The 20,743-nt window shown below is 48.8% G+C and overlaps 1 protein-coding gene across 1 annotated transcript in view; it reads left to right on the top strand.

Moving 5' to 3' along the window:
- LOC102756415 (contactin-6-like) overlaps positions 1-20,743 on the top strand; it is a 37,820-nt gene that overhangs the window by 10,853 nt on the left and 6,224 nt on the right. Inside the window, exons 3-4 of the mRNA XM_015568307.1 lie at positions 1,352-1,527; positions 14,982-15,077. Of these exons, the coding sequence (XP_015423793.1) occupies positions 1,352-1,527; positions 14,982-15,077 (272 nt within the window). The remainder of the gene's footprint in view (positions 1-1,351; positions 1,528-14,981; positions 15,078-20,743) is intronic.

The raw sequence follows: 20,743 nt of genomic DNA, 5'->3' as shown, positions 1-20,743 counted from the left end.
AGGAGGTGCCGGGGGGGAAGTTAGAGATAATCACTGGGCATGCTCGTCTTCAAATGACCGAAGGGCATTTCCAGAGCATTTCTGGTTCTTAAACATAAAGCATGGTGAGGCCTTCTTCCCACTTAATTCACGGACTAGAGCAGCGGTTCTCAACCTGTGGGTCGCGACCCCGTTGGGGGTCAAACGACCCTTTCACAGGGGTCGCCTATGACCACCGGAAAACACATATATAATTACATATTGTTTTTGTGATTAATCACTATGCTTTAATTATGTTCAATGTGTAACAATGAAAATACATCCTGCATAGCAGATATTTCCATGACGATTCATAACAGTAGCAAAATTACAGTGATGAAGTAGCAACGAAAATAATTTTATGGTTGGGGGTCACCACAACACGAGGAACTGTATTAAAGGGTCGCGGCATCAGGAAGGTTGAGAACCAGTGGACTAGAGGACTGCTCAGTAACAACTAAGCCGGAGACTTTGCTGTCTAAAGTGAAAGCTTCTCGAGCCCTGTCTGTGCTGTTCCAGTATCAGGACAGCCTGGCATTTCCAAGCACCGTGGAGCTGGTTCCAGCGTGATTAATTTTCCCAGGAAAAAACCAACAGGGACAGGCGTGTTCCATGGCCACCAGGCTGTTGTCGGGTTGTTATCAGCCTCCGCCCGGCACTGTGAGATCTTGGCCATCTTTCCTGGGCCGTTTGTAACACATTCGTCCGCATGTCTCTCCCTAAATCATCCTGACGTTTCATTTCACAGTGTCAGTTCTGGGTGAGCAGGATGGTCACGCTGCTCGAAAAGTTGCTCCAGGAGCAAGATGGTCTGTGTTCTTGACAGATCGTTTTCTTTCTCGTGTTGAGGGTTCTGTTGCCTCTTTGTACTCATTTAGGTGAATGGTTGTAATTCATAAAGCGTAGATCTATCTTTTCTTTGTTTTAAAAAATATTTTTATTGATTTTAGAGAGGAAGGGAGAGGGAGAGAAAGATAGAAACATCAAGGATGAGAGAGAATCATTGACTAGCTGCCTCCTGCACGCCGCCTATTGGGGATCAAGCCCACAACCCGGGCATGTGCCCTGGCCGGTATCGAACCGTGGCCTCCTGGTTCATAGGTCGATGCTTAACCACTGAGCCACGCTGGCCGGGCAAGAGTAGATCTTTCAAATATCCTACTTATTGATTTTGCTGAGCTCATGGGCACAGTTATCTGTGGCGGAACTGGTAGGACCGTCTCCACATGGAGCCATGCTGGGTTTTCGAATCGGTCCCGGGAACTACGAAGGTGTGTGTGACACAGAGCGGCTGGCTCTATGATGAGCATAACTTGGTTTTTCCCCCTTGAAGGTGGAGGCAAAATGGCACAGACCTGGATTTCTCCTCGAGTTCGCACCACCGATTGGACGGAGGCAACTTGGCGATCAGCAGCCCGCGCTGGGACCAGGACATGGGCACTTACCAGTGCCTGGCCACCAACCCACTGGGCACGGCTCTGAGTCGGAAGGCGAAGCTCCAGTTTGCATGTGAGTTTGGGGGGGAAATCTATAATTGCTGTGATTATGAAAATGTAGTATTTTTATTATATTCATTTTAGAAGAAAATCCGGCTTTGCCATTCACCTGCTCTCTGAGAACAAACATGAATTTACGGAGGCAAACATTTTCATGGCCTGTTTTGTGAATCCAGACTCCCGGGGTTAAAGGGAATCCGGTTCAGTAAAAGAAGACATTCGCACCGTTATGACATCTCGGGGATCATATTTAGAAACAGCTCTAAGCGTCCAGATGGAAATATAAGACAAAGACACAGGCTCCGTTACTCCTCCTCCTTGTCCTCTGTGTTGAATGTTGGGGTGCAGAGGCCGCAGAGGGGAGGCCGAGGGCAGGGGTCCCTGGGCAGGTGGCTACTCCCCGGGGATATGGTCACGGGCCACAGTGCGATGCAGGTGGAAATACAGTGGTTGCCGCAGGCAGACTTTATATTAACCGAACACTGTCCAGCGGCGTCACATAAATGTCACCCAAGTAATTACCGTGGTGACATTTGGGAGCATTAGCAGATGAGCAATAGACACAGTGTCCCCTGTCCTTTATCGGCAGCGTTCCCAAAGACTGGGGTGCTCCCTGTGGAATCCAGGGACAGCCGGGTTTGAAGGTATTTCCCGCTGCTGAGGTGGGTGGTGCAGGAGGCGGCTACTATGCCCCTCTACCCCCCACCCCTGCAACACTTCCCCCAGCCCCAGCCCTGCAGGGGACCCACTGGGGCCCAGGGGCTAGTGCTCAGGGAAAGGGCCTGTTGTCCGTTACTCTGAATAAGTAATCGCTTTGAAACTTCATTCATAGAATCTATGGATAGAGTCCACCTTGTGGAATTACTTCAGCTCTCGGCAGCGTGTGGATTAATAACCCGATTCTGTTTCCCCTGCAGGTCTTAGGTCCCTCAGACCCTGCTCCACACACGGAGGTTCCCCTTATGTTGGCCATTTGGGGCTGCCCTTGTTTCTGAAAAATGTATACACACTTGGAATAATTATAAAGGCAGTGTTTAATAGATTACATTTCATCTCCCAATTGGAATGGAATCAGCTGTCAAAGTGTGTATACATTTTTGGTGACACCCTGCATGTATGCGAATATACACACACACACACATACACACACACACACACACACATATCTAATCAAATGCAGCTATATTTATTTAAAATGTACCTCAAATATGTAATTATATGTATATGTGTATATATGTATATATGTATATATGAATATATATATACATATATATATTCAGAAATAGATAAGCATACACATGTACATATGTGTTAATTGTAGATGGAGGAAATAAAGCAGGATCCACATGAATAAAAACCGTAGTCCCAGACAACGGCGAAGTTGTCCAGTGAAACTCCTCACAGAGGCCTCTCTGCCTCCTTAGATGGGTTCGAACGTGTGTGCTCAAGGTGAGGAGTATTTTCATTCCTGTCTCGGTGCAGGAGGCGGCTGCTATGCCCCTCTACCCCCCACCCCTGCAACACTTCCCCCAGCCCCAGCCCTGCAGGGGACCCACTGGGGCCCAGGGGCTAGTGCTCAGGGAAAGGGCCTGTTGTCCGTTACTCTGAATAAGTAATCGCTTTGAAACTTCATTCATAGAATCTATGGATAGAGTCCACCTTGTGGAATTACTTCAGCTCTCGGCAGCGTGCGGATTAATAACCCGGTCTGTTTCCCCTGCAGGTCTTAGGTCCCTCAGACCCTGCTCCACACACGGAGGTTCCCCTTATGTTGGCCATTTGGGGCTGCCCTTGTTTCTGAAAAATGTATACACACTTGGAATAATTATAAAGGCAGTGTTTAATAGATTACATTTCATCTCCCAATTGGAATGGAATCAGCTGTCAAAGTGTGTATACATTTTTGGTGACACCCTGCATGTATGCGAAAAAAAAAACCCTCACATTTAGAAATAAATGTTAAAAGCCTCGTGGGCTCTGATCACTGTAGAATATCTTAACTTTTTATAAGAAATGCAAAGCCAGTTCAACATGATCCTGATGATACGGTGATAAACTGCATTTTTATCTGAAAGAGAAATTAAGACCCAGGAGAATTTTAAAAATAACACCTAAAAGTACATTTGGAAACTGGAAAGTCTCTGATAATTGTGAAGTGTGTAAAGTGGGTAACGCATATCTTATTATAAATGGAAATGCTAGGTGGCTTCTAATTTTTTTTTGTACATCAGGACAGAAGAAACTAAATGAAGTAGGCAAAGGAATATTTTTTTCTTGCGTTTCTTAAGTAAAAGAAAGTTGAAAATAAGTATTACTTTTTCACTCTCCTTTTGGAAATAGCACCAAACAACATTGCAATGAATTTAATATTCCAATGCCTCCTAATGTAATAATAACGTGACCCCCAACTGGTATCATACCCAGGAGAAAGCTGTCTTTGCTTTTAAGAATAATTCACTTCTCAAACAAATGGACTTTGAGCAGTAGCGTGGCTGAATTACAGCGAGCCGCTATTACATTTATTTTTGAAATCAACAGGGAAGTAGATCACCCAACGCTTTATCTTCGTTTTTCCTTCATCATCACCGCTGGGCATCTATTTATGTGCCTCATCAGAAATGATACTCTTTCAAAACCCAAGCCTTTTCTCACCTCCCACCTCTACTTACATTCTGCAGGACCTAATCTTTTGGGTCTATTTGAATAAAATTGCACATTCACACTGCACTGGCTGTGCCGAGGTGGGAGAGGAGGTTGTTGGAAGGCGAGAGGTCTGTTCTCTCAAAATGGAGAGATCCCAATTTGTGGAGCTGAGAGAGAAACACAAAGCGATGCCCTTGTTGATGAGTCCATGCTGTTGGACACATGGGCTGGAAGTATGAACGTGGCCCTTAGAGATTTTGCTGTTGAGATTTAGAAGATGTGTCAGAAATGACAGCAAAATTCTCATTTGCTCTAAAGAACCCAATGACATTTCTTCTGGGACTTACTATCCATAGATAGGCAATGTTACCTAAAGAGCAAATGAGAACCAAGGGCTTGGATGTATCTATAAATAATAAACAGGTTTGGGTGGCAACCTCTGGAAGGGTTCACCACGGCTTAAGGTGTTCATGTCGGTACTGTCCTTACCAAGTAGTATCAGCCGGAGAGAAGATTACCAGACAGGTCAACAGACAGCAAAGCACGACTTACTAGTAGCCGTGTCTAGAAACAGGATGTGGCTGCCACCCAAGAGGCCCTCCCTGGCGCCTTCTTCAGGTTCTACTCCCATCACCCTCCATCCACTCTCTGGACCTGTACATTTATAATAAATGCTGCCTTTAAAAATAAATTGTTAATCCTCACCTGAGCATATTTTTTCCATTGATTTTTAGGGAGAATGGAGTAGAGAGGGAAAAATAGAAACATTGATGTGAGAGAAACACATCGATTGGTTGCCTCCAGTAGGAGCCCAGACCGGGGCCCAAGCCAGGGAGGAGCCTGAAACCAAGATCTGTGCCCTTGACTGGAATCAAAACTGGGACCCTTCGGTCTGCAGGCTGACACTCTATCCACTGAGCCAAACAGGCTAGGGCAACACTGCCTTTTTAAATTCTACATGAACAATACAATATATGTGCCTTCGAGTCTGGCTTTGTAGCCAACAGCATTTCTGAGATTCATTCATGTTGTTATAGGTAACTTTAGTTCATTCATTCCCATTGTATATAATATTTTACTATACTATACTATAGTATACACTGCAATTTATTATACATTATACTACTTATGATATACTATAATTTATGAATTATAAATTAGAAGTCATTTATGAATGACTTCTGCTGTCAATGGAAGCTGGGATGGTTTGTAGAGACCAGGATGGTTAACTTTGTTAATCTCCTCATATGTGTCTTTTGGAACATTTGTGCACACATTTCTCTGTGGCATGTGCTATAGAGTAGGACTACAAGTCATTTGGGAGCACATATCTACAACTTCAGAGGGTAATACTGGCTGTTGTCCATAGCGATTTCATTAATTTATTCTTTTACCAGCAATGTTTTCTGGGCAATTCTGCTCTGATGAGTCTTACTGAAACGTTAGCATTTTGAGAGGATACGTAAGAGTATCTCATTTTAGTGTGATGTATGTTCCCTGACAACTGATGAAGCAGAGCCCTTCCTATAGGTGTCCTGGCTCCTTGCAACCCCTTCCCCAGTTTAAAAAGAACATTGAAATCATTTTTTCCAGAGGAAATGCAGATGCTATTCCACAGTTCCAAACTCTAACTTGGCCATTCTCTTATCCATCCCCACAGGCCAATCATGCGTGTTTATTGATCACTTTCTATGTGCCAGACACATGTGGAGGCAGGAAGCAAAGTACAGTCTATTTTCTGCATGTGCACATCTGCTCGAATGTGTAACTGCAGGCACTTCTTTAAAAACACAACAAATGTATTGGAATAAAAACAGAACAAATTCCACTGGAATAAAGAACAAGGAGAAATGTAGTTGAGCAATAGTTTCCCAACAGTGATCCCAGGCAGAAATACAGTTTTCCCAGGCCATCTTTCTGCTCCTGACATTGGGAAATGCAAATGAGAAAGAGTCCAGGTCTACAGACCTGATTTAACAAGTCGATTGCAGGGTGATCCCCTTCTCCCCTTTTTTAGAATCACCCACTTGAGAGGTCTACCTTTCATGCCTATTAATGAGCTGTTTTGCATAAATCAATTCTCTTTTTATGAATGGAGATTATAGAAACCTCGTGGAATTCTTCCAGAAAGCCCATCCATAAGCGCTCCTGGAGTCCTTGTTACTAGGGTTTTCTCCCTGGAGCCCAAAGGATTTATTTTAATTATTCCTTCAGTTTTAAGCAAAAGTAATGAAATGTAAACAGCTGGGCCCGGGATCGGGCTTGTGCCAGGTGCCTCTCGGCTTTCTGGAATGCTCTCTGCTTCCGCTTTTGTACTGTTCTCACTGTTCATTTAGAAAGTAATCCCAGAGATTTCATTAAAAAGGATAGGAAATGGGGCCGAGTCAACATCAGGATTTGTGACATTGCTTCTTGGCAAGTCTGGCTGACTGAGGGCCCTGACTATGGCTATTAACATAAATATGGATATGAATGAAGTTAATCCCCGTCCAGAAAGCCCAGCGTTGGGCAGTGCACGAGCAGTGGTTCCGACTGATCCACAGGCGTCCAGCTTTGAGCGCCTTGCCCTTCTGGAGTGTCCCCGGGGCAGCTGTCCTTCAGGCATCTCCTCTGATTATATGACTTTACTGTACTATTGTAAATAATTGGCTGGTAGTGGATTTTGTTAGACGTGATTGGATGGTGTCACATATATTCTTTTACTTGTTTGACCAATCATATCCTTAAAGTAGCTACTAGGAAATTGAGTTGCTGGGAAAAAAATAGTTTTTACATTTTAAATGTAAATGTTTTCTTTTTGTGTCTTTGTTTTTTATATATTTTTATTGATTTCAGAGAGAGGAAGGGAGAGGGAGAGATAGAAACATCAATGATGAGAATCATGGATCAGTTGCCTCCTGCACGCCCCCTACTGGGGATTGAGCAGCAACCCAGGGATCGAGCTCACAACCCAGGCATGAGCCCTAGTGAGGAATCGAACCGTGACCTCCTGGTTCATATGTCTTAATACTCAACCACTGAGCCACATCAGCCAGGCCAGAAAGCCCACTTTTCAACTAAAGGCAGACTTTCAACATGGCAGCCCTGTCTAGACCTTAGCAGTTTCTGGTACTTTTTCTCCCTGTGACTAGGTCAGATTCTGAGGTTTCAAAGGAAGCCATCTGGACCAAACCGGGTGTCTGAGCTGGAGACAATGAGGGGATGGCGCCTGTAAGTCTGTCCCATCCATTCTGTTTTATCCTGACGTGGCTTGGTGTGTGCCCCTCCGCATTTCCTACACCAGCCTTACCCCAGACCCCTCCCTGCAGGTATCTCAACCCTGTGATTGAGATATTGTTACCCACAAAGCAAGTTCTGGTCCCAGAGCTGTTAAGTTCTGATGGATAAAGTTTAATATTTGGAAAGGAGGGGAAAAGAAGAAGCTATTATTCCAACTCCTTTATCTGCAGCGTAGGCGAAGGTCCTTTTATCTCCTCGACTTTCATCGCAGCGCGTGACCGAGATCCCAGTAAGTCGTCGGATGCAGTAGCCAGGGTCCCGGTGACACTCGGCTGGTGCCGCTGGCTCTTCGGGGGCCAGAGGGAAGGGAGTGGAGGTTGTGGAAGTGTCAACGCTTAGCAATAAAATGAGGATTTCATCGAACAGAAAGTAATGAAATCAGCACGGTTATTTCCCTGTCGCTCCTGTAGTGCAGGTACATCTCTCTTTGGAGGAGTCACAGAGCGTGTGTGTGCGGTGGCCGGGCCCGGGGCGCATGGTGTATGTGGGAGCAATCAGAAGAGGCTTCATAAATACCTTTAATAAAAAAGTGTTGGTGGAAGCAGCTCAGTTTTTCAAATAAAAGAAGTTTCATGTGTATCCGGGGATTAGATCTGTGAAAACTCAACTTTCTCGACTTTTCCCCTTGTTCTGCCCTTCGCAGAGCCCGGGCACCTGAGGATGCACAGGCCAGCTGGACTCCGGTCCCTCTGCTCATGGCCACCCACCCGGGCGGAAGGGGGCCTTTCATTTCTGCTCAGAGCCCTCCTGGTCTGCGTCACGCATCCATCGGGCTGGCGTGATTGGGGCCTAGTCTGCAGGGGTGTTGGTGTCCGGGCAGAGCAGGGTCAGTGAATCTGTTCTGGAAAAAGCCGCCGCATAGGAAGATCTTGGATTGGCAGGCCAAGGTCGCCGCTGCCATAGGATGAAAGCAACCCCGCACACACTCATGGGCGTCGCCGTGTTCCAATAAAACTTTATTTATGAAAACAGGCAGGAGCTAGATTTACAGCTCAGGGGTCGCCCTAGGCTGCAGAGCCTCCAGGTAGACTTAGAATACTTTTAAGCTGTGTTCTGCCCAAGGTGATCGCAAACGTTTATTGTTCATTGAAGATGTGCTTAAAATCCCATATCAGCCCGGCCGGCCGGTGTGGCTCAGTGGTTGAGCATGGACCTATGCACCAGGAGATCACGGTTGGATTCCCAGTCAGGGCACATGCCCAGGATGCGGGCTAGGTCCCCAGTGTGTGGCATGCAGGAGGCAGCCGATCCATGATTCTCTCTCATTATTGATGTTGCCATTTCTCTCTCCCTTTCCCTTCCTCTCGAAAGCAATAAAATTATATTTTAAAAAATATCATATCATTTAACTAAACTAACAGGTAGGTGTTACTGTAGACCCATCTTATAGACGCAGGCAAAGATCAAGTAATTTGCAGGCCCGTTGTGGGAGGGCATGGAAGTCAGGCTCGCTTTGCCCAGGAGGCCGCCCTCCCCAGCCTGACCTACACCTGTGTTCCCGCCCGTCCCACGCCAGCGGCACACCCAGTTCAGAACTCACTGGTGGCTGCTTTATTCTGCGTGTGCTCTCTGAGATTTCTCCTCTTCGGAAGCACCGACGATCTCCACTCTGGCACGTTAGGTAACTATCTGGCTGCAGTCTGTCCTTGTTCCATGGTCCCCTCTGCTTCTGTCTCTCACTGGTTTAAGGACAGGGACTATGGGACTCAGTGAGGAGCCGCGTGGGGGCCTGGGGACAGCCATGTTTCTCTGGATTTCTCTTTCTCTGTCATGGCGTCACTGCTCTTATCACCACTGGACAACTGCGTCCATCAAAACGCAAATGCCATTTTACACGCGTATTTTAATACCCCAATTAAGAATTTCATTTTTTTTATTTATCAAGTGCTTTTCTCTCTGGAAACCTAGATGCTGGGCTCACAGAAAAGATTGCGCCTCCCCCACTGTCGCTCTACGTGTTTTCTTCTAAAGCCCCTAAGAACACGGTGTCAGTAAGTTCATTATTCCGAGGACGCCAAGAAGTAACTCGCTGGGTTATGCATTTTTATAAAAATCCTTTACACCAATAAACGCCGGGGGTGCCGACTTGGAGGATAAATGGGTTTGACACCAGAAACTTAGAACACCTTCTTCAGCCCTCCAAGTTGGCATCCCGCACGGAGACTTAGCTACGGCCTCTTTTACCGGATCTGACAAGGGCCTTGCACTGTATCAGGTTATATCATGTTAGGTTACTGAGTGATGCCGGGAAATGTGATCATATCACGGACGCTGTAACAAACACAGACGATGATGGAGATGGAACTTGTCTGAGTAGAGATAAATTTGTGTGCTGCTGCATAGAGGCCTGGGAAATTAATTACAATACAAAGAACTTCGGCTTCCTCCCAACCACCCAGGACCAGAGAAACTGGCATGAACAATGTTGGTTTCTCCTCTCCAAGGGACAGAATGATGGAGAGCTAGGAATCGGAATAACCATACTCTTGCATCGTGCGGTTCTTTAAGAGAGCTTTGATTTAACGTTCTTGGGCTTCTGCGCCACTAACGCAGAACGCGAGAATTCTTCCTGACATCTTTCACCATCCCCTTGTGCTGTGCAGGGTACTTGCACTTGCTCGCCCACTAAAATCTTTTGTGGTCGGTCAAACACAGGCCATAGCTCTGCATGGGACCTGCGTGCTGAAGGTGACGGGGGTTCCTCTGTCCTGGGGACTCAGCCCAGCTGCGGACGCTGAGCCTTCTTCCGAAAGACCCGGGAAGGTCACATGGTATTCTGCAGGGGGAAAGCCAGAAGGAGGGCTGAAGAATCTTAGAGCTGAAAATGAGACTCCACGCCCTCAAAGTCACAGAGAACTGAAATTGCTTTCGAGGTGCAGAGAGAGAGGAACTGAGCACCGTCTCTGAATGGGGGCAGCTCCCAGGGTGGGCATCTTGGGTGAAGCTCTGGTTAAGAGCCTCTTGTCTAGCCCGGTGGCTCAGCAAATGCCCCCAAGAGCCGCAGCATTCAGAATTAAAGTGTGTTTCCTGTACTTAGGAGCTGTGGGAACTGGGGCACAGCCACCCATTTCCAGAGCTGGCGGCAGAGGGCCTCTTTGAAGAGGAACATGGGGGCATTTTGCTTTCCCTGCTCCTAAAAGAGAGGGTGGTCTCCGGGGATGTAGAAGACGGGGGCGGGGAGGTTCTCAGACCTGAATGACGGGGGAGAGGCTGGAGTGCTGCAGCCCTGCATATCTCATATTGGGTGTGAAGTGTTCAGGCAGCACCTTACTGAATCAGTATGACTGATAGAGACACAAGCACAGTTAGAGCGTGTGTGAGCGTGCGTGTGTGTGCGCGTGTTCATGTGTGTGCTTGTGTGTGTATGGGGGGGGGTGGTCTCTGTAGGTTGGTCAAGATGAGAGACTGAGGCCCAGTAGTTGAACATTGATTTATGAACCTGGAGGTCACAGTTCCATTCCTGGGTTACCTGGGTTGCTGGCTCAATCCCCACTGGGGGGCATGCAGGAGGCAGCCAATCAATGATTCTCTCCCCTCATTGATGTTTCTATCTCTGGGCCCCTCTCTCTTCCTCTCTGAAATCAATAAAAATAAAAATATTTTTTCAAAACTTGAGAGACTGAGTACCTTGTTCACACAGATGCCAGGTTGCAGGATAAACTGAAAAATATACCTGGAGAGGAAACACCAAGGATTTGGGGGAATGAGGCGATCAGAAACAAAGCTATTTCTAAAACCTAAAATTACAGTCTTCCCCAGCTCAGGGAACTCTGAAAAGGCACTGAATTTTTGCATTTGTTTGTTCGTTTGAACATTGAGCGACAGTTGGTGCCAGTTTTCTGTGGTGCGGGGCCAGGAGGGCCCGGGTAGCAGCTGGACTGGCTGCGAGCTCCGAACCAGGCTGCGTCCTTCCTCTCCGCCTGTCCTGACCTGGAGTGATGTCCTCCGGCGGCTGCTGGACCTCGGGAACCTCAGCTGGATGGATGTGACAGTGGCACCTGTGTCCCAGCGTTGCCCCGAGGATGAAAGGGACTCTTCATGAGTGTCTGGCACAGAGTGGTTTTTCTCAATCTATTAAGAAAAGATTTAAAACATAAAGGAATTCAAACGTGCAACTAGAGGCAGGGCCGATGAATAGGATGCAGATTCTGCACAGCTCAGGGGTCCCGTGTCCTCCGGCCGCCCTCTTGGTTCGGGTCTGTGGACCGGGTCCCCAGAGCCTTCCTCCCAGCTCCTGCGGGAGAGCTGGCCGCCCGGTGCCTCCTTCTGCGTCAGGCTGGCGCCCGGAGCACGTCCTCCGATGTGGTCCTCGGGCTTCGGCGGCAAACACTGTTTTCCTCCTCGGATGATGCTGAGATTCATTCCCACACGTGGCGGCTGTGGAAATGGTTTCGCCTGACAATTGGCCATCGCAATCCGCAGCGGCGCTTGGACTTCATGTTAAGGCCATTTCCGCGGCCCCCGTCCCTCCCCTGCACCTCGGTGGTGCCAGGAGAGAGCATATGGCCCAGTGATGCTGGAAGGCTCGGTTTATGGGCCCTCGTCAGGCACTTCCTGCCGGTCTTTGGAGAGGAGCCTTGTTTGCGCCTGCACTTTTGCTTCTGCTCCTGCCAAAGGCTTCCTCCAAAGGCTTCCTCCAAAACCAGAGAGAAAGCCACAGGGTTCCCTAAGCCCTGGTGATCAGGGTGGCTGGACAAGGGCCCCTGGACCATCGGGGACTCCGACAGCCACCAGCACTGCAGGATCTGCACCTGAGCACAAGGACAGCCTGCAGGTCACCTGGGGGTGATAGTAATCTCCCCACATATTGGAGAGTTTGAGACCATCTCCGGCCATGAGCTCACCCTAAGCCAGTGATGGCGAACCTATGACACACATGTCAGAGGTGACACGCGAACTCATTTTTTTGGTTGATTTTTCTTTGTTAAATGGCATTTAAATATATAAAATAAGTATCAAAAAATAGGTCTTTGTTTTACTATTGTTGCAAATATCAAAAAATTTCTATATGTGACATGGCACCAGAGTTAAGTTAGGGTTTTTCAAAATGCTGACACGCCGAGCTCAAAAGGTTCGCCATGACTGCCCTAAGCCGTATTCTCTTAGCAAAAAAGGACAGAACAAAAATAGAAGCTGGTTCTTCCCTCTGGCCTCTCCTGTAGAAAAACAAATCTAGTGTCCTTAGGCCGGCCAGTGTGGCTCAGTGGGTGAGCACGTCTCTCTCATCATGGATGTTTCTATCTCTCTCCCTCTCCCTTCCTCTGTTATATCAGTATATATATATATATATATAAATCTAGAGTCCTTAATGATTTTACATCGCAAAGGAAATCTCATTGGATGCCCCGGTGGCTGCTAACTCGGTGGCCCTCACCTCAGAATGGTCTGAATTACACCATGTTTCCTACTAGCAGGGGGGAAGCTGAAAACCGGGTCGGACACTTAAAATAGATCTTGTTCGCAGCATGTTCACAGGAAATGGCCCCTCCTGGAAGCAAGGCGGAATTATGTCTTGTCTCTGTTCTGTGAGCCATTACACAGCTTTGAAATCTGAATTATTAACTGAAACCTGCAAACTAGCCCCATTTCCAATGACTGTTTGACAGCTCACAGGACTGACTGACTTTGGAGAGAAGCAGATTTCCTTTTCTGTAGCGAATAGAAACCCCACGGCAACCCTAAACGGCATGGAGAAGTGGGGGCGCAGGCGGATGCTGTTCACGTGGAAGTGGGCACAAGGCCTGCTGGCATCCGTGGTGCCATCGAAACTCCCAGCTTCCGTCAAGCAGGGAGCATGGCTGATGTGACAGGGAGTGGGGACCACTGTCAGAGAGCAGCTCCCTCCACAGCTGCTTCATTTCATAGAATCATCCGGTTCCTCATTGCTCCTTGGTGACAGTGTTTGGTATTGTGGCCACTACAAAGTAATGACAATTTCATGGAGCCTTTCTGTGACAAGAGTAAGAAAGAAAACCTTAATATTCCTCCCTGTTATCACTACTAGATGTAGAAACAATAGTTCAATGTTTTGGCTTTTTTATTTTAAACAGTCTGTTTGCTGGTTCTTACTGAGTGACGTTTGAAGGGATGGAGCAAGTCACAAAGGACTCAGAGGTCAAGGCAGCAGTTGTGGCCACAGTGCCCGTAGAGTTGGGCTTACCTAGCGTCTCTCTGGCCAAGGAGAAAGGGGATATTTGATTAGAAATCCTCCATAAGAAACACACAAGGCAAGCCTGGTCCTGAGTTAGGGTAACCCAAGGGGCAGCTGGTGAAGAGCAGGTGGGGAGGGAGGGGAGCGTCGGTGAGGGGAATGGAGTCCATCTTGGTCAAGTATGTTTATTATTAAAAGTAGAGTATATGTAAGAGTTATTACATTCACAAAATCAGAACTATTGCATCTATTTCACCAAACTCTTAGTTTTTAAATACATTCTTATTGATTTCAGAGAAGAAGGGAGAGGGAGAGGAAGATAGAAACATTAATGATGAGAGAGAATCATGGATTGGCTGCCTCCCGCACGCCCCCTACTAGGGATCGAGCCTGCAACCCAGGCATGTGCAGCCTGGAATCGAACGGTGACCTCCGGGTGGATGCTCAACCACTGAACCACATTGGCCAGACCAACTCTTTTACTTTTCATGACTAGAAAGCGAAGTGTGCAGAAAGAAACTCACTTGGGAAATAATATCTTAAGAGAGACACACAGTGTGGGTGCTTCAAATGGAATCACTCACCTACAAAATGTTTTACTGGAACTGAAGTGTGCTATTTAACTTGTGTCTGTGGATTTGTGCGTCTGAGATTCACATCCGTGAGAGAGAAATATAATGGCGTGCCCTCATGACTGGGCACGTCATAACCAAAGTTGTTATCGCGTATCGAGGTATCGAGCACTGACTTTATTCTCTGCTGATTTGGGGGATTAAACATTTTAATCCCCATAACAGCTCTGCTAAGCAGGTCTGCTTATTGCACCTCCTATCTGCTCAAATGACCCACCCAACACTCTCCTGTGGTTTCACTAGAAATCTGAAACTACCGCCGAAAACTACCGCCAAAAACTACCCCCAAAAACGATGTCTACCCAGCTCACGCCTTGTGGTCCATCTTGTATCAGCAGGGACAGCTGTTGTCTGGGTTTCTTCCTCCTTATAAGGCAGCCCTTCCCAGGGGCACTGCTCACGACTTTCCTGGATTTCCAAGGACGTCCCCAGCGTCTGGTCCTGAATCATCATGTCCTTCCCTTGATCGTGTAGAGCACCCTCACCCTCCAAACCCCTGTTCTTCCTCCCAAATCTCACCTCCTTCCCCGCTGGACTCCGGCTGCCGGGGAGAAGGGAGTAAACAGACAGTGAGTGATGTCAAGCCATGTGCTTCTTACTGACTCTTTAATCAGAGTATTTAAATTGATCTTCTGGTCCGTCAACGAGGAGCGTTCATTAGTTATGTTAATGATAAAAATAGTTTAAGATTCTTCCTTATAATGTTTTTTTTTCTTTCTGCAAAATAACTAATTCTAAACCTTTTCCTCTTTCTTTTCCAAGATATTGAAGACTTTGAGACCAAAACGAGAAGCGCGGTGTCCGTCCGAGAAGGTCAAGGCGTGGTGCTCCTCTGCGGGCCACCACCACACTTTGGAGGTACAGCGGGGTGACCGGGGTCCCACATCCACTTGGCCACGGCAGGTCCTGGAGCCAATGGTAGCCTTTCATCAAACCAAAGGACTATAACCAGACAATCAGTGGGTCCGGGCTGCCTGTCACTACTGGAGCCAAATCAGCAGAGACAGGGTTGGATCATATATGAGTGTTTATTCCCATCCTGCCGGCAGCATGGGAGGGCAGCAGGGAAGCCACAAACATCTGCTCTCTCCACCCCACCAAAAGCCAGCTGCTTAGGTTGGGTAGAAGGGCAGAGATTACATGGGGAAGGAGGCAAAGAGTAGGCCAAATGGGCAGTTCACAGGTAATGCAGAGCGGATATTTGCAAAGACCTGCGGGTACACAAAGGCCGGGGGTATTCAAAGGGCTAGTGATGTGCAAGGGCTGAGGGCCTCCAAAGGGCTGGTGGCTCTGGTTTCTTTAACAGGTTGTTCATCTTCCCATGGCCATAGGCAGCTCCCTGAGGGGGAGGATGGGCTGCATTTCCAGGTGAGCTCCCAGGTCCCACCTGCAACTCCCAGCCCGGTTAGAATGTGCCTTCTGTAACCAGAACAAACCAATCCCGGTTACAGAGCAGGATTGATATTTCTTGCAATTCTAGCTGGTCCCCAACACTCTATTTCTGGCCCTACCAGGACCTTGATGCTTTCAGGTTCATCGTTCCCACATCCAAACTGTCCTCATCCAAATTTTTCATTTAAAATAATAATTTAAGCAGCCACTCAACCAATCAGTCAAGATACAGCAGGACACCCAGTGGGGGCAGGGAGCCTCGCTGTGATCTGCTGCCTGTCCCCGCACCGCAGGGACCATTGCGCCCACCTCTTCAGGCTCAGCTCTCTCATCTCTTCAGGCTCAGCTCCCTTGTGGGTAGAACCGAGCCTGTAACTGGTAAGTGAACTCACGGATGCAAGTTGATTAGTGCAAGGACCAGTGCTTCCTTCCAAACTGAAAGCTGAGGCTGTTAATTCATGTTGCTGAGTGGCTCCGTGGAGAAGCTCATTCCAACAGTCCTCTTGGCCACATCACAGGAGCTGTTGGGAGAGGAGCGTTCCCCACCACTGGCAGCGTGTGTTGGATGGCACCGACTCCGAGCATCTTCCAGCGATGGACGCTGAAGCAGCCAATGCCAGTCTCTATCTGGAATGGATCCCAGCGGCCTAAGCCACCCACTGATTCTGCCTCCGCCGGGGTTGCATTGTCGCACATTCCACACGACTTGGTAGATTCTCCAGCCACAGCCAACCCGGGGGAGGCGTGTGAAGATGTCACGGGGTCACCTCGTTCGGACAGCCCCCGGTCGTGCCGAGGGTGTGAGAGTTGGCACAAGAACAGCAGCAGTACTCACAGCACAGCTCCCAACACGGCGCAGGCATCACCTTGCATCCTCGCCACTGCCTCAGGGAGGCTGGGGGGCTCTTGTTCTGCAATGAGAACCCCGAGGGAGAGGGAGGTCGGGTACCTGTTCCAAGGCCACCGCACAGCTGGTGGGCAGAGCGGCCTTGCGTCTGACCCACCTGCCTGGCTCCCAGCCCCCAGCAGGTCCCCACCACCTGCCTCTGACCACCTGCTTCTCTTACAGCGGGTTCATTCTGGAACGAGAGAACCAGGAAAACAGATGGGACAGATATTAAAACATGAAACGAAAGCACCTTCTCCCCCAATACGAAACCAAATCGTATTATGTTTCTTTAAAATCTTGAAAAGATTTTCCCATCATTTCCATTCTTTGCAGGAGTCTTCTGAAATGTAGATATAAAAAGGAGAGGAAATTAATTACAACTTGACAGTGTTTTAATTCAATATTATTACTGAGTAGCATGGCCGTCCGCTCACCAGAAATATCATGGGACACGTACAATGTCTTGAAGGCTGTCTGGGGTGAAATAACATTATTCCAGGGCACGCGGACCCCTGATGGTGCAGGAGGACATTTCCCAGTGCCATAATCTAAGGTGACAGGAGAGGGACATCACATCTGTTCATCACATCTGTCTCTCAGGTCTCTTTAGGCTCTGACTCTGGTCAGAATCTTGGAGGAATCGAAGATTATCGAAGATTATTTTCAACTTTGTTTAAAGAAGGAGAACAGAAATGTAAGCTGTGTGTCAGTCAATGTCACAGCTTAAAAAGGCAGCCCGGCAAGAGGCCTCCCCTCCCACCTCGTCCCCAAGGACGTTAAAGAATATGTTGACCTTGGATGCAAGCCAGGCTTCCTGGGTACAGCGTCCTCTTGCAAAGCCCTGAGACCAAACCTCAGACCTGCCCAGATGACCTGAAATGAAGGTTGAGAGCTGAGTAACTGACCCGTGTGCATGCAGCTGACGGCAAGCTTGCCCGCTACCTGATGCCACCATGGCCTCTGTAAGGTGAGAGCAGGACTCCACACGAATGTGTTGATGTTGACCTCACCCGGGAATTGAAGGAGTTCCAGCCTCGATTCTGGGACAGCCCTGGGCTCCCTGGTGCCTGCAAGGCAGGGAGTTTGGCCTGTGTTCTTCTCTTCTGTATCACTCTCCCGGGTCAAAACTGAGGGGGTAGTGACAGACACCTTTTGACCCAACTATACACATAGTCATCAATCCGTTAGAGGGAGAAAGTATTAGTAATCATCTTCATCATCATAGCTGCCAATTGTTCCCCTGAGCAAGCACCAGAAGGGCATCCCTTTCACTTCCTCATTCCACTATTCCAATAGTTCAGAACTATTATTTTTAAATGAGGGAACTGAGACTCAGAGGCACTCAGGACATCGTTTCTCAGTCCTTAAATAAGGCAAGACGACAACCCGGGACTTTCTGACGTCAAGCGATGCCGGGGGCTGGGAGACGCGCCGTCTCACACACAGACCTCAGGTTGCTCATCCTATCCACACGCTCACACCTCCAGACTCGCCGAGCGCCTGGGAGTGTCTTTCAGTGACTCATTTAAAGCAGCTCCTTATCCTTCCTTTCCCTTCCTCACCGCCATGGGAAGGGGAGTTGTGCCAAAAAAGGCTTCGAGAAGGAAGAGAAACATATTGGCTGGATAACCTTCAAATCGGATGAATAGACAACAGGTTTACAGTGGGCCGACTCTAGAGCCCTGGAGAGAGGTTTTCTGTCTTTGTCACTTGCCTTTGGGTTAGCAAGTAGGGAGGTTCAGGTTGGATGGATAGACAGACAGACAGGCAGATGCTAGATAGACAGATGGGTGAGAGTGTTCCATCTCCATGTAGAAAACTACCAAGCACTTCAAGCAACGCCCACTTATTAGAATGGGTCGCTCTGTGGTCAGGAGCCACAGGATGGGGCTGGGCTCGGTGCTCAGGTTCTCACAAGGATAAAACCAAGGTCATGACTGGATGGCACTCTTTTCTGGAAAGTCTGAGGAAGAACCCACATCTGAGCTCAATCCCTCATTCCCTCTGTTGACCGGATTCAGTCCCTGCAGTTGTAGGACTAAGGTCCCCACATCCTGTGGCCGGATGTCCAGGGCCACTGTCCTCTTCCAGATGCCCCCACGTTTCTCGCCTCAACCCCTCCGTCCACAAGACCAGCAGCAGAGGTTCTCCATGACGTCACCTCCCTCTGGTGACTTAGACCTCTGGCCAGGAGGAGCCTCACCCGGTGTCAGACTCACCTGATAGCATCCTGGTCACCAAAGGTCAGGCCCCTTTCTCCACGTCACCTGTGCCGTGGAACCAAACCGAACCTAATCACCTGCTCACAGAACGGACATTTGACCCCGTTCACAAGTCAGTGGGGGCAGGGATCAACGGGTCTTCTTAGAATTCTGTCAACAGCTGGAAGGAGGAGTGCCATTCACCCAGAGGAGCCCCAAAAAGGGGCAGCAGGTTTGGGGCTGGGGAGATGAGGAGTTTGTTTGAGACATGCTCACTTTCAGAGGTCAGGTAGGTATGAGTGGCATTTCTGAGCAGGCAGCTGGATTTACATGGCTGTGAGAGAGGTCTGGTTTGGAGAACTACATTTGGGTGTTAGCATAGATACGTGGTGTTTAACACGATGTGACTGGGTAGAATAATGGGTGCCTATTGTACACTGGGCACAGTGCTGGGCATACCTCAGCCCATGCAACACTTCTTGGAAATGTTCCCCATTCTACACGTTGAGTGATTATGTTAAGAAGGTTAGTGTCATTGTGATCAAGATCATGTGTCTGGAGTTCAAGGTGACCCTGTCTACACAGCACTGCATGTATTCCACTATCTAATTCATCTGGCACCACCTGGCCCCCCACAGACACATACGTGCTAGATAAAGCCTGTAAGAGATAACCAGTGCTCTTATCCCTACTGGAGAATAAGTAAACACTGGCAGAGAGGTGGACTAATTTACCCTGGCTTCCCCGTCCATGTGACCGACCCAGGACCCGGAGTTCCTGCTCCAGGCCCCAGCTCTGGACCCCTCCACCCACTGTCAGCCACTCATTTGCTCCCAGTAGGGCTGTTTTCCTTACTGCCCAGCACATGGGACAGAATTCCCACCTTATACCCTGTTACCAACCCCACAGCCCAGGCTTCCTCCACTCGCCACTGTTGACCACTAGGGGGCGGTAACCCCGCAGTGGGGGCTACCCTGCACCTTGCGGGTGTTCAGCAGCCTATCTGGCCTCTAACCACTCAATGGCCTAACCACTCCCAGTCTCAAGAGCAGGAGTGAAAGATGTTAAGGACATTGCCAAGCATTTCCTGGCGGAAACATCACCCCTGCTAGAAGCCTCTGTCAGAGCCCCCGTCACATCATCTGAGGGAGCAAGGGCCTGCCTTCCAGGACCGGCCTCTTCTTCAAGTTGGAGGTTCCCAGCAGCTCCCAGGATCAGGCTGAGTTTTCGTTCCTGTCCAGTAGGCCCAGCCAGCACCCAATCAGGCCTCTGGAACCTGGACTCGGAGGCCTTGGCCTAAACCGCACGCATGCCCCTCTGTGGACCCCACGGCGGCCGGCTCCACTCCAGCCAGGAGGCCCGTGCATCACGGCGTGTGAAGTCCAGGTGGCCCAGCAGTAACCACAGGACAAATGGGGACTCCAGTCGAAGTGGTCGTAAAGGTGCGGCCGTTTTCCGGTTTAGCACCGATATTAACGACTTCAGCCCAGAAGAGGAATGATTTTCCCCGGATTAGGTCTTTGCCGACTGAGCTAGTATCACCGTGATTGACCGCCGAAAGCCTGCCACGTCTAACCCCGGAGCCGTGCACAAGGTTTGCGGTAAAGTACATTCACTCTGGAATATTCCAAAGGGGGGGTTCCCACTGAATCCGAGCGCTATGCCTCCAAGCGTTGACTCGTTCATCTTCCGCAGCCAGGAGCAGGCCGCCGGGTCAGCGCTTCTGTTCTTGGTCTCTTTCACGCGCCTCGCTTCCTCTCCAATAAAAACCGCGTCCCCTGTAATGGGTATAATTGCACGTATCTTCCGTGTTTGTATTTTAAATATCACCGTACAAGATATAAGGCTGTAAAAGATGTCAAAACACACTGGTGCTGGGGAAATGGGATTTGTGCATGCTTGAGAGAGCAGCCAGGGAGGCTGCAGCTGCCTCCTGCGGAGCTGCCATTTCCAATAATAAAACTGTGGAGGCTGTTGTCGGGGACGCTTTGGACTGATTACCAACAGGCTCCAACGCCACTGCTGAGTCATCCCTGGACCGG

Source organism: Myotis davidii, unplaced genomic scaffold (assembly GCF_000327345.1).
Source record: "Myotis davidii unplaced genomic scaffold, ASM32734v1 scaffold663, whole genome shotgun sequence".
Lineage (NCBI taxonomy): Eukaryota > Metazoa > Chordata > Mammalia > Chiroptera > Vespertilionidae > Myotis > Myotis davidii.
Note: the sequence above shows the minus strand (reverse complement) of the source record. Positions and strands in the feature narration are given on the sequence as shown.